Genomic DNA, 20,189 nt, shown 5'->3' with positions numbered 1-20,189 from the left:
AAAAATTTCTCTTAAAATTATTGGTATTGCTATTATTCTATATATATATATATACACACGTGATTTTTAAATAAATTGATGAGAACGCACTTGTAGCGCATGATATATCAACGCTAGCGTTACGTCGCATGTTACGTCAACGGCTTAGTTTTACCTTTCACGTAACATTTCTTTAAATATCTCATTAATCTTTTGTGCGATTTCCAATGCGTTAGTATCACCAAATTATTTTTATTGTAGTTTTTCGTAAAATGGTTTAGTTTTGGGCGTCATGGAATGGAAGTTAAAAAATATGAACCTTGATATGGATAAAAATTTGCTTAAAAATCGAGGAATTACATTAAAACTTAAAGAAAAATAATTAATTCTAACCATCGAAAGGTATTTTATTAAAACTGAAATATTGTATTGAACTGGGGAAAGACAGTTTTAGATGGATAAAAATCCATTAAAGTTGAGCTCCAAATCCATGATCTAATGCATTCTTGTCCGAGTTTTTATCAGAGGATTGTCCATAAGAAGTTGCTGCTTCAAGGGATATACAGTGATCAAGCACCTGTTATCATGCATTAATAAACTTGGATGCTATACTATTATGATATGCTCTTTTTATACGCGGTGATATCTGTGAATGAAATTTTTTGCTAAAAAAATTCATTCTTGTGATTTCTCATCCCTATTACTCATCATCAGATTTGATTCAGTTTTACTATTATCTTTTCCTGAAACTAAACATACACCTTAAAGAATTCTCTTTTGGACGTGTGAAACATTAACAAAATTCAACGATAAACGATTCCGTTTAGTTACTTGCAGCGTTGCTACAAAGGATTGAAGCAACGTCTATACGTTATTATTTTTGTAAGAAAAGCGTGCTTTTTTTTAAATAATTTATTACATACATAAATAAAAAAACATTTAATATTTAGACGAGATAAAACATTAAGATTTTTTTTTTTGTCTTCAGTCATTTGACTGGTTTGATGCAGCTCTCCAATATTCCCTATCTAGTGCTAGTCGTTTCATTTCAGTATACCCTCTACATCCTACATCCCTAACAATTTGTTTTACATATTCCAAACGTGGCCTGCCTACACAATTTTTCCCTTCTACCTGTCCTTCCAATATTAAAGCGACTATTCGAGGATGCCTTAGTATGTGGCCTATAAGTCTGTCTCCCTCCTCTATGAATCATGAGACCTTGCCGTTGGTGAGGGGGCTTGAGTGCTCAGGGATACAGAGTAGCTGGACCGAAGGTGCAACTATATCGGAGAGGTATCTGTTGAGAGCCAGACTAAGGAATGATTCCTGAAAGAGGGCAGCAGCTCTTTCAGTAGTTGTTAGGGGCGTGAGTCACAATGACTTAAACGGCCATATCAACATCACTCAGTCCTCTGAGTACTGCGCAGCTGAAAGCAATGCAAAACTACAGCTGCTTTTTTTCCAAGAAAATGTGGCTCTCTGCATTTTCACATAGCAATAATGGAGGCGCCTTCCTTGGTAAAATATTCCGGAGGTAAAATAGTCCCCCCTTCGGATCTACGGGATGGAACTACTGAGGAAGGAGTCACCAGAAAATTAAAAAATAACATTCTACGAGTCGGAGCGTGGAATGTTAGAAGCTTAAAAAAGATTGGTAGGCTAGAAAATTTAAAAAGGGAAATGGGTAGGACAAATGTGGATATAGTAGGAATTAGTGAGGTTCGATGGGAAGAGGGAGGCGACTTTTGGTCAGGTGATTTTAGAGTAATTAACTCAGCGTCAAATAATGGGCAGGCAGGAATAGGTTTCGTGATGAACAAGAAGATAGGGAGGAGAGTGGAGTATTTCAAAACGCATAGCGATAGAATCATTGTAATAAGGATAAAATCAAAACCTAAACCGACAACGATTGTTAACGTCTATATGCCTACAAGCGCCCATGATGATGATGAGGTAGAGTGTGTATACGAAGAGATTGATGAAGCAATTAAACACGTAAAAGGAGATGAAAATTTAATAATAGTTGGAGATTGGAATGCAAGCATTGGAAAAGGCAAGGAAGGAAATATAGTGGGTAAATACGGGCTGGGCAAAAGGAATGAAAGAGGGGACCGACTTATAGATTTTTGCACGAAGTATAATTTAGTAATTGCCAACACCCAATTTCAAAAATCATAATAGAAGAATATACACTTGGAAAAAGCCAGGCGATACTGCAAGGTATCAGATAGATTATATCATGGTTAAGCAAAGATTTAGAAATCAACTCATTGACTGCAAAACTTACCCTGGAGCAGACATTGATAGCGACCATAATTTGGAGATAATGAAATGTAGATTGGGGTTTAAAAACCTGAAGAAAAGGTGTCAGATGAATCGGTGGAATTTAGAGAAGCCTGAGGAAGAGGAGGTAAAGAAGATTTTTGAGGAGGTCATCGCAAGAGGTCTGAGTAAAAAAGATAAGGTAGTAAATGTAGAAGAAGAATGGGAGAATGTTAAAAAGGAAATTCTTTCTCTCTCTCTCTAAAATGAACAGTTATCGAGTTATCTAGGGAAAAAGATTTAAAAAAAATTACATTTTGTGCAATAAAAATTTAAGCACACCTTTTTCGATTGGCACTAAATTGGGACTTACTGAGTTAACTTCTCTTGTCGGAAAAAATTTCCAAACAGTGAATCGGGATACCTCAAATAATAAACAAAATAAAGGGGAGCATGCCACTGCTGTTCTAACTACCTGAAACAAACATAGTTGTCACCATTTTGGATAGGGTGGTCAGATTTTTATTTTTAATTTTATCATTTTTTCATCTCATCAAACTCATTACAATGATGCGTCAAATTATCATTGGTGTCATTGAAATTTTTGAATTGTTCCCACTCCGTGCTACCCAAAAATCAAAAAGAGTGAAATATACGTCCATTGAAGTAGCCCCCTCGGTACGAAGAGAATGCCATAAACCGACTAGCTATCTAAATTGTAAGAAAAATTTATTGAGAGATCAAGTTATTTTTCAGTCACCCGGAATATATATATATATATGATATTATTACATTTTTTGGTGAATAGTAAAGTTTGTTACAGAAGTTTTCTAGGTTGGGCTGGGAAGTAGGAAAAATATATGTAATATTAATATCTATAGAATCTAAAAAACAACTCTGATTGAAACAGAAAAATACCGACTACATTGTAATATTTGTAAACTGTTTACTTCGGTACGCGTAATTTAATTAAAAATAACATCTAAAATATTTATTTTATTATTGAAAATTTTTCAAATATTTTAATGTAAAATATTTAAATATTTTATTTACTGACATTTTTACAGCAAATATATGAAAAAAACATAGGGAAATACGAACTAACAATACTCTGATTTAACGTACTTATGCATTAACGAATGCAGTGCATCTGCTGCTGCATTTCATTGTGTGAATCCGAGCAAGGGATTTCCACTGCCTACGGATGATGCTGTTTCTATGTAGCAGGCGATGGGTGGATCACATGGTTTTAATTGCAGTCACGATTGCCTGATGCATAAACATGACCCATTCAGACGCTTATGTTCACAAATATACTAAATAGCAATTCGTTATTGAATATGTCTTACAAATATGTATAAATTTGATTTAATTTAAATAATTTATTAAATTTCTTTATTATTTCTTAATTATTTTTCACTCCGTTTGTCTTAGTCGTTATTTTTTATCTACCAAAAAAAATTTAGTATATCTAAATTTCAAAAAATTAAAAATAAATTGCTTATGTTTTTAAATTATCAACAAAAATCAAACTTCTGAAAAAATTTATGTAAAAGCTAAAATAAATTACCTTTTCTTTTTTATCTTTTGAAAAAGTAAAGCTGACAACATAGGTGTAAGACTTTCCCGTCAAATGGGAAATCCCAAATTCCGGGAAAGTCGTACAACTGCGGGTTGTTTCTGATGCACGGCTTACACACACACTTTATTTAAAATATTTATCATTTTATAAAAATGCAATATTTTTCGTTTATGTAATTCAATAATTCTAAGTCACGCGCGAGTATATTTAATTATTTAATATTTAATTCGTGAGAGTGTGGCGGTGCTAGCAGGGACGAATGATACTAAATAAACTAATGTAATTTTACAACGTACGTAGAACAAATATCGCTTGTACGGTCGGCAGACTGATACAGCCGCGAGGCTTAACGCACCAGATACCGAATCAACCGGGAGATCTAGTTCGAGACTTAGCCAAACCGAGAGTTTTTTTCTTAGTGGTGAACGCGTCTTCTCAAATCAGTTGATTTGGAAGTCGAGAGTTCCAGCGTTGAAGTCCAGGTAAAGGCAGATACTTTTATACGATTTTGAATACTAGATCGTGGATACCGCTGTTTTTTGGTAGTAGGGTTTTAATTAATCACACATCTCAGGAATGGTCAAACTGCGACTGTATAAGACTTCATTTACCTCATACATATCCTCATTCATCATCTGAAATAATACCTGAACGGTAATTCCCGGAGTCTAAACAGGGAAAAAATTATTATTCATTTGTTTAATTCTACCACTCTTCTTTGACGTCACAGCGTAGCAGCAGTTTAGAGCATTTTTTGTGGAGAAGTGCGATTTTTCAAAAGTTTTTTTTTGCAAATATTATTTTTATATTGTTAACAGATGTGCCTATGAAAAATATGACTTATTCAGACGAAATCTCGAGATAGTTGGGCGGGACCTTGCTCTACACCCTCACCCCCTTGACCATTTAAGTTGACAATTTAATGGGTGAAATGCCCATAAATAGAAGTAATCTGAAGAAGTTAGGTCAAAATCGGTTCACTGGCTCTGGAGATATAAGGTGATTTAGAGGCCATAACTGCGCGCACACCCGCGTACATATGAACACCCGGAAAATTTCCATCTGTTTAGGTTCCTTAGGTGTCAAAACGTCAAGATCCGGTGATAACCGCATATTCTCAAAATTGGACCGATTGTAATACTTTTCCTTCCATAACTATAGCGCTATCTAGACCGGAAAGTAACATGTCCTTCATTATCTTATTTTAAAATAAAAATGTAATGGATAAACGAAAACGTAATGAATTTGTTGAATTGTTTACTTATAATTATATTAAATTTTTCCAGTTTTAATTGTCTTTGCAGAAAAATATATTTTATGAGTAACGGTCAAAATAAATGCATATTATGGTTTATGATAAGTAGCTATGGTTTTAAACAATTTTACTTCCTTGTACGAAGTAAAGGAAGTATTGTAATCGCGAAAAATTTCGTTTTTCAGATTTCAACGGAAATATCCATTTTGACCATTCCTGAATCCATTTTTAATAGTTTCAGCGTGACGTCTGTACGTATGTATCTAGCATAACCCAAAAACGATTAGCTGTAGATTGTTGAAATTTTGGATTTAAGACTGTTGTAACATCTAGTTGTGCACCTCCCCTTTCGATTGCAATCGACTGGACCAAACGTGTCCAAAAAAGTCCAAAATCCAAAAAGATCTGAATTTTGGACTTTTTTTAACTGCAGTAATAAGCCCTCATTGAGAGCTTTTCATCGATATATCATACGTGATACTTGTTTATAGCCAAATAAAAGTTTAATTAATGAAATATTTGGATCTTACAAGAGGAAGGCACATCGGTTTGAATCTGTCTTAATTTCCTTTTTTTAACTTTGTTTTTTTAGTTTAAATGAATTGATTTATTAATAATTATTAACCTCTGATTATATAAATTTTTTACCATAAAATATATAATTCAGTAATTAATTTATTAGTGAAATAAAATTTTAGGTATTTTTAAAAATGTGTATATATAGTTTAATAAGCGTACAAGGAAGTCATGTGGTTCCACATCAGACTATATATTACTTATTTAATGTATAAAAAATGCGGGTTGAATTTAGAATCTATTCCTTTTACTGAATTAGGTTAAAAAATTAATTAATATATATGTTACGGTAAAACCCCGAATACCGGTAAATCTTAAGTTTTACCGGTAAATTCTAACATTTACCAAGTTACTTGGTAAAGTCCGAAAATATCTTGCTAACACATTTATTTCGGACTTTTACCAAATAGTTTTGGTCATTATTGACATTTACCATAGACTGTTGGTAAAAGTTGACAATTCTGTAATGAAATCACTCAAAAGTATGAAATTTAAAAATGCTCTTCCGAATTTCGGAATTTCAGTACACTGCGGGTGAAAAATGAAACAGGTTTTTTTTCAAAAGATTACAAAAACTTTACAAGTAATTAATTCATATACACTAATATTCAAGAATGAATAATTTTCTGCAAACTTCTATAATGGTAAATAGCAATATGTTCTTATATATGTTTTTATAATTAAATGAATCCTTTCTAGACTACAAATTACAAAAAAAACTCTGTAAATCAGATGGCATATCAAGTACTAGATAATAACTCGTATGCAAGAAACATTTGCTCTTCATATTAATTACTTTTTTAATGAAAAATTTTGTTATCCTTTTCAAAGGATAAAGCCTCTAGAATACAATTACCATTAAGAATAATCGATTAACTTTTTGTGTAAAAATTATTCTTAATAATATTAAATAAAATTCAATCATAGTTTCTTAGCAGCATGTTTTTTTTAATCATGGTGTTTTGTAAAAGGAAAGACGAATTTTACGATAAACAGAAAACTGGAAGGCTGTATTTTAAAAAACAGAATTTTTAGTTATATTTTTTAGGTTTTTTATATCTTTCCTTAAGATTTAGAACGGTTTGAACGAACACAATGACTGTATTTAATGAAAATCGTTCAGTTGGGATTCAAAACTTTTTTCCCGCAGCAAAAATTGAAAATAAATTGGGTTAAAAAACAATCCGGGTGTTAGACCCAGACTGTGTATTTAAGAGTTAACTATTAATTGATTATTCTCACGTTTGAAAATGATTAATTTTAATGCAATTTTTGAACTGAAATCCCGAAATTGAGAAGAGCATTTTTAAATTCATGCTCTTTCCTATTTAGAAGTGATTTCGTTACAGAATTGTCAACTTTTACCAACAGAATATGGTAATTGTCAACAATGACCAAAACGATTTGGTAAAAGTCCGAATTAAATGTGTTTTCAAGTTTTTTTCGGACTTTTACCAAGTAACTTGGTAAATGTTAGAATGTACCGGTAAAACTTAAGATTTACCGGTATTCGGGGTTTTACTGTAACATATATAATACGTACTATTGTTAAAAATTAATCACAATATATACTTTATTAATCCTGAATTCAACTAAATAAAAAATATATAAATAGCATAGCACATATTTCAATTTAGAATTAAATAAGACTTTATTTGTTACAATAATTTTAGTAGTCTTTGGGATATAATAACAAATACAATATTTAATCGTATACCTGGGGTAAAAATGATTGTACCACTCACTTATCTCTTTCTTTCTTTAGCTAACGTAAACAGGACCAATTTTCTTATCTGATTTGGATTAACAATACTATTTGTCATTTGCTTGAATGTATCATAAGAATAGAAATGATTGATGTACCGTAAATCTCTACATAATTTTACACTCCTAATAACTCTTGACAAAATTCTTTTTTACATTTTATATAAATTTATTACAAAATAAGTTAATAATTATTTCTGTATTATTGTAAATAATATTAATCGATCTTTCTTTATGTTATTTCCTATATAATTTCTTTTTTCCAGATGATGGGCCAGCACCCGTACCGCAAACTGAGGATGGATTTCTCAATTTCACCGCAATTAGTAGAGAACATAGTGGATGGTATAAGTGCACAACTAGACATTTATTGGGTGATTTTTCATCAATAAGATATTTTCTTAATGTACAAGGTAAGTTCATAACTAATAATAATGAAAATGTATTTCTCAATTTAACTATATTTTACTTAAGGAAAGAAAACTAATAAATTTGTATAACATTTTATTTTATGTTCTCTAGTTTAGGTAAATTTAAACATTTTTAATTCCAAAAAAATATATATATATTATTAAAATATGAATTTTATTTTTAGTATCATTACATATCAAACTTATTTTAGTTATTTTAATCATAAAGCAAAATTAAGATCAGAAACCAAACACAAGAGATACAGCAATTTCTGGGGCCAAAATTAAATTACTTTTAATATGTAGTTATCAATAGTTAGTTTTAATAATGAACTTGACACCCTCAGTGGTGATCTCATATCTTAAAATACTAGTAGGTCGTTTTGAGGTAGAAGCATTTGCTGAATCTTTTTTTTGTACTTTTCTGTTGAGAAGTTATTTATGAGGTATTGTAAATACTTAAATAATATTAAAAAGCTTTAAATAATATTAAAAAGCTAATATTTTGGTTAAGGTTATCGTATTCGGGAGATATTTTAGTTAGAATTTTTGTTTTTAGTATTATTTGAAATGATTTGTTATAACTCTATACTTTCCATTTAACATTTTTAAATCGTCTTACTCGAAGACCCCTTAAAATAATTAATTTAATTTTCTTTTGTTTAAAAAATAAAAAAATAAAATAATTACATTTGAATTTTATACTTAATTCTTCTAAGTGCGAATTAATAATCAATCATAAAATTCAATTAAAAATAGCTTTAATAATATTGAAAGATATTAAACGCAAAAAATGCTGTAGTTGTCTGTTTTTCACGATAAGATATTCTACTGCTGACGTCAGAATACAATAAAAAAATTTAGTCCACCAAACAGCCGGTTTGTTAACATTAACAGTTTTCATTACATCACTTCCGTTATTGTAATAAAGAAATAATTTATTAACGTCATACTTTATATAAAATAAACATGTGTTTAAGCTTGGATAAAACTGCATTCATTACTGGATGTATTTAAAGCCAATAAAATGTTTTAATGTTTTAAATATTCATAAAATAATTCTTCTCCTAATTAACAAGCCTTCCAAATAGTAAACAAATTTTCTATTAAATCTAAATCAAATATTACAAATTTGAAATCAAACAATATTAAATAAATCAAAATATATAATTCACGGAAATAACAGTTTACAATATATTTTTTCTCCATTTTTCGGGGAAAAAAATATAAACGAAATTTTCTGTTTGTTTAAATGAATATTTAACAAAATAATGATAATATAATGTGGTTTAATTTGGTATCTAATAGATGATTTTTACAGCAGTGTTTTTATACGTTTATTTATAAATGTTTAATTTTTTTTAATAGGGCTAAACTTGTTTAACATTTTTATGATTATTATTAATATTTATCCGTTGACATCCGTAGCAGGCTGGTAGACTCTTTGTCTTTCATCCGATATGTCCTGGGTTCATCCCAAAACAGGTTTGAGATTTTTTACATATTACAAAAATGGATACTTACGTATTAACGCCACAGCAGCTATAGCTTTATTTAAAAACAAAGTAGTCAATCGGATTTCGGTGGAAAATGGGCCTATATAGAAATTAACATAAATAAATAAATATTTATTTTATAAATATAATTTAACCAAATTTAACCTATGCTCGCTTCGCTCACTAACCTTGACTAATTAACACTAATTAACACCGTAATTTTTTGAGTATTTATTCAGTAATTATTGCAATTATTTATTATTTAAATAATCAAAACACTCCTGTTAATTAGTCAAGGTTAGCGAGCGTAGGTTAAGTTTGGTTATATATTTATAAAATAAATAAATATAAATAACCATTTATTAAAATTAATAAAGAGGCTGTTTTGAATCTATGTTAAACTCTATATCGGCCATTTTCCACCGAAATCCGATTGATTACTTTGTTTTTAAATAAAGCTGTAGCTGCGGTGGCGTTAATACGTAAGTACCCAAAAATCGATGTTTCGTCAACGGCGGTTAATTGCTTAAAAGAAGGAATTGTATTCCCCTACTGAAATGAACCACTGAATAATATTTCAATATAGGAAGGATATATTAATTCGTCGATTCCCTCTCTTTATATCATTGTGATGCAATCATCTGAGGTACAAAGTGCACCTATCTGAATTTATTTCTCTGAGAATAATTATATATGATGCAGTTCGAATATCACCTCCATTTACGTGAGTTTATGATAATGATATGCATCGGTATGTTTGGTTCAATGAAGAAGACTATAATAGAAAAATATTTTTCTTAAATTTTTTGTTGTAATCGTAGCAGGGATGTTTGTTATTCTTGAGAAAGGCTTATTCTTCGCTTTTATAGGGATGACCAGGTCGCTTATAATCGTAATATATATTTAGCATACTTAATATTCATTATAATTATTACTATTTTTGTAAATTTTTATGTAAAAATAATTTTTAATGCTAGAAAAAGAATTGACCCAACTCATTTCCAAAACACTTAAATTTTGTATGAATTTCGCGTAATAAAATAAAACATTTAAAAAACATTTTAAGTCGCGTCAATTGACTCCATAAATTTTATTGATTCTTATTGTGAATCGAACATAGGACTTCATGCAATAGCATAATAATATCGCTTCCTTCTATTTAATCCAAATATTTGTTTAAATAATAAAAGTTAAAAAGATATACAATTAAGCATCTGAACTGTAAAATATTAATTCAATTTAGAAAAATTTAATCAGATTTATAAAGAATTAATATTGAGAATGAAAATAAAATAATTTTAACGATAAATTGTTAAGATCAATCACAATTAAAAAACTCGTGAATAAGCTTTAATATTGAATAACGTCCGCGTATTTTAGATTAGGTTTACTTTCTTTTTTTTTTAAGTAATAAAGAATATCTTCTTTAGGATTATTTTTCTTGAACAAAGATGCAAATGATATTTTACTCAAATAAATCCAGCTTAATTAAAGGTTTTTTTAATGATAAAAAAAAATGTGAAAATGAAAAACAATAGAACTCCTTAATAAATTCTTTTGTTCATCTCACGATTATAATTTTCTGTAATTTATAAAATTAAAAAGTTATTGTAATTTTTCAATTCAAATTTATTTAATCGATTAAATATGTAAGCCCATATTAATTTTGTAGTCGTAAAATTAATAAAACGATTTATTAACTAATCTTAAGGGTAAAGAGAACATCTGTTATCTCTTTTCGATATATTACAATTATAAAAAGTAACTGGATGAAAGACCTTCTTTTGATGTTATCTGTTATTTTATTGGTTTATCGGTGGTATTTTTACTTCTTTTTTTCTCTATGCTAATATTGTGACGTCAATATACTTACTAAATTCGTACACTCAGTTTTATCTCTTTTGCAACTTATATTCCAATCCTTATTTTCTTCCAATCTACTTTCCTTTATATGTAGATGCACCTAGTTCATTTTTTCATGATTTTTCACATATCTCTTCCTTATTTCATTAATACTCTCTGGAATTGTCTTACAATTTCACAATATATCTCACAGTTTATTAAACATTTAAATTCATCATTTATTGTGATTGATTTAGTCAACTCATTTTAAATATAGATAAAACCGTTGAATTTTGCTTTTTATGTAACATTTTTGATCCGCGTAAATATAATTACTTTAATATTAATGATAGTATTTCACCCGCAAAGGAAAATATTTGATTTATTTAATAGATTGACAAATCCATGAGTAATCGATTTGACTTAGTATGTAATAAAATCAAAACGTACTTTTTTATTTTGAATCGCCTTAATAAAACGATAAGTCTATCATCATTATTACATATTTATTATGTATACATGCACTCCTAAATAAAGTAAAATGTCATCTCTTCGGTCTCCCTTACTCCAGCCATTAAAGTAGGTTCATCGTTTGAAATGGTTCATTTATCTCCTAAATATATATATATATATATATATATTTTTTTAATGGTCTTGGGATGTTTCCATTTGAATTCTCAGGTTTATATGTTTTTCTACTAGATTTATCCCCTGAATTCTCAAACATTTTCTTCTCTGCATCAGTTCACTTGGACCTGCATTGTAAAATACGTAGGCGTTTATAGCACTTATATTGAGGAAGTGGAAGAATATTGCTAAAGACCATCTATTGGTTCTTCGGCCAACATTGAAATTAACGCACATCTGACCACAGATGTCCACCTCACCTTTCGTGCAATTGTAACATGTTAAACTTTCAGGTTTTGCCTTAGTTCCTCTAGATACATCAATATTTTCATCGTCGACACTAGTAGTACTGTCCTATTTTTAGTAGGGTCATAGGAAAAAATTGTAATTTCTTCAGTAAAACCTAATACACTGCTGCTTACAGGCCTTACTTTGTGTAGTAGAACTGTACATGATTTCTCTTTTCTTCGGCCGAGTCGGCCGACCATCGTAAGTTTTTTTATTCCTAAGGAGGTGGTGGGTTAGTAGAACACTGGTGTACCAGTTGTCTGTGGTCATATTTCGGTTACCACCATCAACTGATACAATCAGTATATACACTACTGACGAAACTGATTTATCAAGACGGTAAGACCCCTTCAAACAATTTAGATTCGGAGTAACAGTACAAGGTGAAAAGATAAAGATGCTACGATTTGCTGATGATATAGTAATTCTAGCTAAGAGTAAAAAGGATTTAGAAGAAACAATGAACGGCATAGATGAAGTCCTACGCAAGAACTATCGCATGAAAATAAACAAGAACAAAACAAAAGTAATGAAATGTAGTAGAAATAACAAAGATGGACCACTGAATGTGAAAATAGGAGGAGAAAAGATTATGGAGGTAGAAGAATTTTGTTATTTGGGAAGTAGAATTACTAAAGATGGGCGAAGCAGGAGCGATATAAAATGCCGAATAGCACAAACTAAACGAGCCTTCAGTAAGAAATATAATTTGTTTACATCAAAAATTAATTTAAATGTCAGGAAATGATTTTTGAAAGTGTATGTTTGGAGTGTCGCTTTATATGGAAGTGAAACTTGGACGATCGGAGTATCTGAGAAGAAAAGATTAGAAGCTTTTGAAATGTGGTGCTATAGGAGAATGTTAAAAATCAGATGGGTGGATAAAGTGACAAATGAAGAGGTATTGCGGCAAATAGATGAAGAAAGAAGCATTTGGAAAAATATAGTTAAAAGAAGAGACAGACTTATGAGCCACATACTAAGGCATCCTGGAATAGTCGCTTTAATATTGGAAGGACAGGTAGAAGGAAAAAATTGTGTAGGCAGGCCACGTTTGGAATATGTAAAACAAATTGTTAGGGATGTAGGATGTAGAGGGTATACTGAAATGAAACGATTAGCACTAGATAGCGAATCTTGGAGAGCTGCATCAAACCAGTCAAATGACTGAAGACAAAAAAAAAGACCCCTTCGGCTGAGTCCCCACACATATTTCAAATTCGACCAAATATGTTATACGTGCATCAACATCGCAAAATCATTTATACCGTATCTTTTAGACTTATTTGGTAAGTATTGCCGAAAGGAAAATACTATAAAAAGTATAAGCTGTTTTTCGATGGTCAAAATCTCAGCAGGGCTGTAAGATGTTTTATAATTTTATTGTAAACATATCAAAGAGTACCTTACCGGAGCTAATTTTTCGAGTTTGCTTCTCTCCTCCCTTGTGTTTTTATTACCAAATCGGAGGGCTTTTGATAAAAATAAAAATCATTTGCTGGACATCTTAATGTGGACTACGTCGATATCTTCCCACAAATCCTCGTAATTTACATGAGTAGATCTATGAAGACCTGCCAGAATTAGCAAGCCCAAAAATGCTTCTACTTCCACACTGTTCACATTTTTCTTATCCCTTTCTCAAGAATATCTGTGTTTGATGTAATTTATATATTAGTAAACTGCATGAACAATTTTATTGCATTTTATATTCATAATGCATAAAATAACGAGATTTTAACAGTGCTATAATATTGATACTAGTAAACAATAACTAATAATTAACAACACAACAACAAATTAAATGGCTATATCAACTGATATTACTTTATAAATAAAAATTTACTTCCGTTGTTTAATAGCAGCTGATATTTGTTACTTATGGTAAACAAAACAAATCGGCTGGAAATACTTACTTTAAAAATAAATTACAAATTTATTTGAGTAAATCATTTGTTAATTTACAACAATGCAATTTGTATTACGTTGAAACAATGCAATTTATTAACTCCTCATTTCACCTTTTTATTTCAACATATTTCTAATGGTAAAATTTAATAGTGTAAGTAAAAATTAAGTTGTAAGAAAACATTTGTCATATGTCCACCTTCCTGTTTAAAATAATTAAGTTTGATTTAATATCGCGGATCCAAGATCGCGAACAAATATTAAAATCCCATCTTTTTTTTTGTCTTCAGTCATTTGACTGGTTTGATGCAGCTCTCCAAGATTCCATATCTAGTGCTAGTTGTTTCATTTCAGTATACCCTCTACATCCTACATCCCTAACAATTTGTTTTACATATTCCAAACGTGGCCTGCCTACACAATTTTTCCCTTCTACCTGTCCTTCCAATATCAAAGCGACTATTCCAGGATGCCTTAGTGTGTGGCCTATAAGTCTGTCTCTTCTTTTTACTATATTTTCCAAATGCTTCTTTCTTCATCTATTTGCAGCAATACCTCTTCATTTGTCACTTTATCCACCCATCTGATTTTTAACATTCTCCTATAGCACCACATTTCAAATCTTCTAATCTTTTCTTCTCAGATACTCCGATTGTCCAAGTTTCACGTCCATATAAAGCGACACTCCAAACATATACTTTAAAAAATCTTTTCCTGACATTTAAATTAATTTTTGATGTAAACAAATTATATTTCTTACTGAAGGCTCGTTTCGCTTGTGCTATTCGGCATTTTATATCGCTCCTGCTTCGTCCATCTTTAGTAATTCTACTTCCCAAATAACAAAATTCTTCTACCTCCATAATCTTTTCTCCTCCTATTTTCACATTCAGTGGTCCATCTTTGTTATTTCTATTACATTTCATTACTTTTGTTTTGTTCTTGTTTATTTTCACGCGATAGTTCTTGCGTAGGACTTCATCTATGCCGTTCATTGTTTCTTCTAAATCCTTTTTACTCTCGGCTAAAATTACTATATCATCAGCAAATCGTAGCATCTTTATCTTTTCACCTTGTACTGTTACTCCGAATCTGAATTGTTCTTTAACATCATTAACTGCAAATCCCATCATAATGCAGATTTTTTTGAACTGTGTAGAATCTCATTTCTTTCTTCCTCCGAACATCTCTCAGATAAGCAGTATAAAGCTGTTTTCATAATTAAATATAACTTGATATATATATATATATTTGTACATTTTATGTTTCTTATTTTGATAAGAATACTGTGAGCTATTAATTATATATATATATATATATATATATATATAATTTTGTACAACTATATTTCATATACTGTACATTACTTTCAAATTTTTATCAATATTTACTATAAAAAATAAAATTCTGCTCAACTGTATATGAAAGTCTACGTAAGAGATTTAGAGAAACAAAAGAAAAAACCACTTTGTGCTGTTTCAGTTAAAAAAATTGGGAAAAAGAAAACAATTCAATTACGTTACTATTGTATACAATTTTATTGAGCGTTTCAACCTTTATTTTCTACAGTGCAAATATATAAAAAAAAGAAAAGTAATGAAAAATTATTTATTAATTTATTGTTTTTAGTCTACCTTCTTTTTTAAATAAAATTACGAATTAAAAAAAGAAACATCGGGTGAATAATATTTCTTTTTCAGTAATCATTCCAACTGAATTAAAAAAAAAATGATGAAAAGAGCATTAAACTAGGATAATATGTTACTAACAAAGTTTATTTTATTACTCTTAATTAAAACAAGGGTGGATATCTATTTTTATAATGCAGTAGTAGACCTTTTTTTATGATTAATTCATTCATAAGCTTCGTGCGAATAGAAATTTTGTAGCGAATGAAAAATTCCATCCCTGATCGGGATTCGAAACCGAGACCTTCCGGATGAAAGGCTGGAACGCGAAAAAACCGCCGCGGTATCGATATGTATATAGGTTTACCTTCATTTCTCAATTTTTTTATGGAATGTATATATATAGATAGATAGATAGACTTTATGACATTAATTGAATCATAAAAAAAAATCGAATTGATTTTATTTAAATTCAACTAAAAAAAAAACTCTAGGGCTTGCACCATCACTAATCAGCTGTAACAACAGTCGATTAACCATTCACATGTAGTCTGTATATTGTTTAGATTAAATTTTATAATCTGAATTATAGCGCTAAAAGATTATAAAAAAAATTCTATATTGTATAATTATGCTTAATCGATAAAATGAATTCAGATGTCTTTAATATTATCTCTTGTCTTCCCAAATTATGTACATATTTCAATTTGAAGTTTTATAAAATAAAAGCTATCAATCTGATTTTAAAACAATTCACATCACCTTTTAGATAATTTTATTTTGCGTTTAATGATGTTAAACATTAATGTTTATTATATTTAAAACGTACATTATTCCGGTTAGAAAGAAAAATTACACAATTTTCTGAGCCTTCATTTTTGTAGTTTAACTTTGCTTGTCATTAAATACACTACAGCGGTTTAAAAGTTTTTATTCAATTTATAAACAGCTAAGGTTTGTCTCTGGAAATAGAGCAGTTATTTTTGTTGATTCGCAAGCGGTGGTGCGGGCATTAACTTCCTTAGATATAAGTATGTCTGTCGACGTCCGGCGAAGAACAGAAATGATTGCGGAGCTGCTACAGGCCGGTTGGTCCGTGATGCTGCAATGGATTCCGAATCATTGTTTTGTCTGGGATAATAAGAAGGCGGATAGATAGGCGAAAGAAAGTTCCAGGAAACTGCAACGACAGGCCTCTCTCGAATTTAGTACGGTAAAAACAAAAACAAACTGAAAGTAGAAGGAAGCAAAAGATACGCGGCCAGCTCTAATAGTGTTCATCTTAATACGCGTAAAGGACTGACCGAAGTCCAACGACTCCTACAAGGGCAGGAAACATTATCATATACTATGACAAGTTATTACTGGGCTGCTCGATATAGAATGATGTTAAATCAATAAATATAAAAAGCGTTGCGAATAAAAAAATTCAATTTGTAAAATAAGATTTATCTCATTATTATTAATAGAAACACGGGTCACTTTTTTTTCACGAAAACATGAGACTTTTTATCTTCATCGTTAATTTAAATCAAATAATTTCAGTTTTATAATAGTTAGCAGTAATCTAAATTCTTATAAATTTTTACGTACAGAAAAAATGACTTTTAGCTAGATTTCATAAGAAAGCTACTTATTGTAACGGGAAGTATGATTCGATTTCCGGAAAATTTCGACATATCTTTGCGTTTCACATCCTCCCAGACACTAAAACCACCGTCAGCTCAAAAAAAAAAAAAAAAAAAAAAAATATATATATATATATATATATATTTAACTTTCTTGTAGACACGATAACTGCCGTAATTTTGCTCCAATCACTTTAAAATTATTCCCTAAAAATAACTTGATTCAAAATCTCGGTCGAGATCATTAACCAAAATCGTATCATGGGATTGGAAAAGGGGTGGCTTTTTCGGAAAAAAAAATCGTTATAACTTTCTTATTAAGTAAAATATCGAATTTCTTTAAAGTTTCTATATTCTTTGGATAAGGGCCTAAACCGTATATAAGTAAAGATTTTGGTATCACCAACCTTTGGCCCAGGGGGTGGAAAAAATGGGGTTTCGAAGACAAAAAACCATACCTACCTTAATAGCCATGGTATTGAATAAGTTTAAGGTAGTTGTTAGTCCTATAAACATTACCTAAAACCTTTACGTGAAACAATTTTTGATATGACCATCCGTACGGCAGGGATGACCAAAACAAACAAAAAAATCGCTATAAATTTCTTATTAAGTAGAATATCGAATTTGTTTAAAGTTTCTATACTCTTTTGATAAGGGCCTAAAATTTATCTAAGTAAAGTTTTTTGATATCACTAACCATTGGCCCAAGCGGTGGAAAAAAATGGGGTTTCGAAAACTTAAAATTCATACCTCCCTTAATAGGCACAGTATCGAATGGGTTTAATGTGCTCGTTAGTACTGGAAACATTGCTTAAAACCTTTGTGTAAAACAATGTTTGATATCACCAATCCTTAAGGCAAAGGATGACCAAAATGTTGCTGAAGTTGTAAGATGGGGGTTGTCGTATGCTAACTAAACATGTGAAACTTTATTTCACATGCAACCATTGTCATTTATGCAACCAATTTTATGTACTTTTTATTTAAAAAAAAAAAAAAGAAGGAAATGACGTCGGATTCGAACCGATGTATTTTATACTTGTAAGAGTCAAATATTTCATTAATTAAACTTTTATTTGGCTATAACTCTGGAACCAATGAAAATAAGTACCTCTTATGATATATCACTGAAAAGCTTTCAGTGATTCACTAGATGAATTTGGTTTTAGCGTTGTGATAGACTGTTTCGAAAGTTACGCATACAAATTATAAAAAAACTAAAAATGATACATTTATTATTTATGTTTTCATTTGGCGCCGACTGAACAGAATTATTTACGAAATAAACAAACATAGCTGCTATGCACGTACATTTACATTTATATCACTGTTGACAAAAATATAATAGATGATAAAGCATTATATAAATACTGGTGAGGCTAACAAATTGAGTCACTAGGTACATTACTCCACTAACACAATCGCATACGCTGCAGTAAAATCTCACTACTACAAACAACAGATAGAATAGTTCTTACGCTGAAAATAGTATATTTGTGTAGTTCTTACCGCTTATCTTATTTTTTTTTGTATTTTTATTGGTTAAGTTCCGTTAACTATCGACCACTATTTTTCTAAAATATGAATTCTGTCTATTGTTCGTTACACTTTATTTTAAGAACGATTTTATATTTCTAGACAACCTGAAAGTAGTGAAATACATTGTTTTAAATGAAAAACAAATAACAATTTTATGCCTTCAAGTTGTTTACTGAAATGAAAACAAAACATTAGTCCGCAGTGTATTAGTTCGCAACTGCACATTTACACAACACCCCTTTATTATACCTCCTTTTCTAACGGTCGTCTGACGCTCAACACCATTTCATTTTACATTCGCTTTGCTTTTATTTAAGTAAAACGTTATCATTTTGCATAAAAGCGGCACAAATATTTTTCGTTTTATACAGAGTGTCCCACGAAGAGACGGGGAAACTTTCTGGACGTGTTTTACTGGTGAAAATAATGAAAAAAGAACATATAAACAAAGGTCTGTAAAAACTTTGTTTTCGAGTTACGGCTAACGAAAGATTTCGCCCGGATTTCAGCACTTCTAATAAAAAGATGCCATACTGTTATTTTTGAGACACAAATTAAGGGGTATAGTCGTTGGTTTCTTTTATAATTTGAGCTGGGAAATAAGTTGAAACTGATCTCACATGAGACCAGCAACTTAAATCTGTAAAAAAGTAACTGCATTTACTAGATGTTGAACCATAGAACTCTCGACTTTGAAATCAGCTGTTCTGTGATGGCGAGTTCACCACTTGATGAACCCGGTGGGTTGTGGCGTTATAATAGACTGTTTCAAAAGTTTACCCTAGTAGTTTTTAGAATATCCGACGTAAAACACAAAATTCAGTATTGAAAAACAATTTTTTTTTTTTTAGATTTGTAGTACAAAAGCTTTATTAAGTGGCTGATAAGTGGAAAAGATTTAGTAATAAAACTTGTAAAAACTATTTATGAGAAGATAAATGAAGCCAATAAAAAGTAAATAAAAACTTTTAAAAGTCAATTTTTTTATTGAAGCAAAACAGGCGAAAAATAGACAGAAAATTATATTATTCTTTCTGTACAAATAAACATTTAAAATATAAGTAATGAGAGTTCAGCTTATACCGACAATTATAAGATGTTTAAATATATTGAAGCGCTTTCGGACTTTCGTCCATTCTCAGGAATATCCATTTGATTAATTAAAAAAAGTTTGTTATATAATAACTTATAAAATAGTAATATATATTCATTTAAAATGAAATTAAATATTATAAACTAAATTTTTATATCCATAACAATTGACAATCATGTTATGAAAAGTATAATAATAGTCATACGTAAAAGTAAAAATATGCCCTGTCAGTAAAAGAATATCAGTTGTTATGTTAAAGAGATTACAATTGAGATTCTTTTACTGACAGGACATGTTTTTACTTTT

The 20,189-nt window shown here is 30.1% G+C and overlaps 1 protein-coding gene across 1 annotated transcript in view; it reads left to right on the top strand.

Annotated features, from left to right (window-relative positions):
• The window catches only part of LOC142320065 (kin of IRRE-like protein 2), a 778,306-nt gene that overhangs the window by 448,050 nt on the left and 310,067 nt on the right, over nt 1-20,189 (top strand). Inside the window, exon 4 of the mRNA XM_075357740.1 lies at nt 7,688-7,834. Coding sequence (XP_075213855.1) covers nt 7,688-7,834 — 147 coding nt within the window. The remainder of the gene's footprint in view (nt 1-7,687; nt 7,835-20,189) is intronic.

Source organism: Lycorma delicatula, chromosome 2, assembly GCF_047948215.1.
Source record: "Lycorma delicatula isolate Av1 chromosome 2, ASM4794821v1, whole genome shotgun sequence".
NCBI classification, from domain to species: Eukaryota; Metazoa; Arthropoda; class Insecta; order Hemiptera; family Fulgoridae; genus Lycorma; species Lycorma delicatula.
The sequence above is the reverse complement of the archived record's forward strand: the minus strand, read 5'-3'. Positions and strand labels throughout refer to the sequence as shown.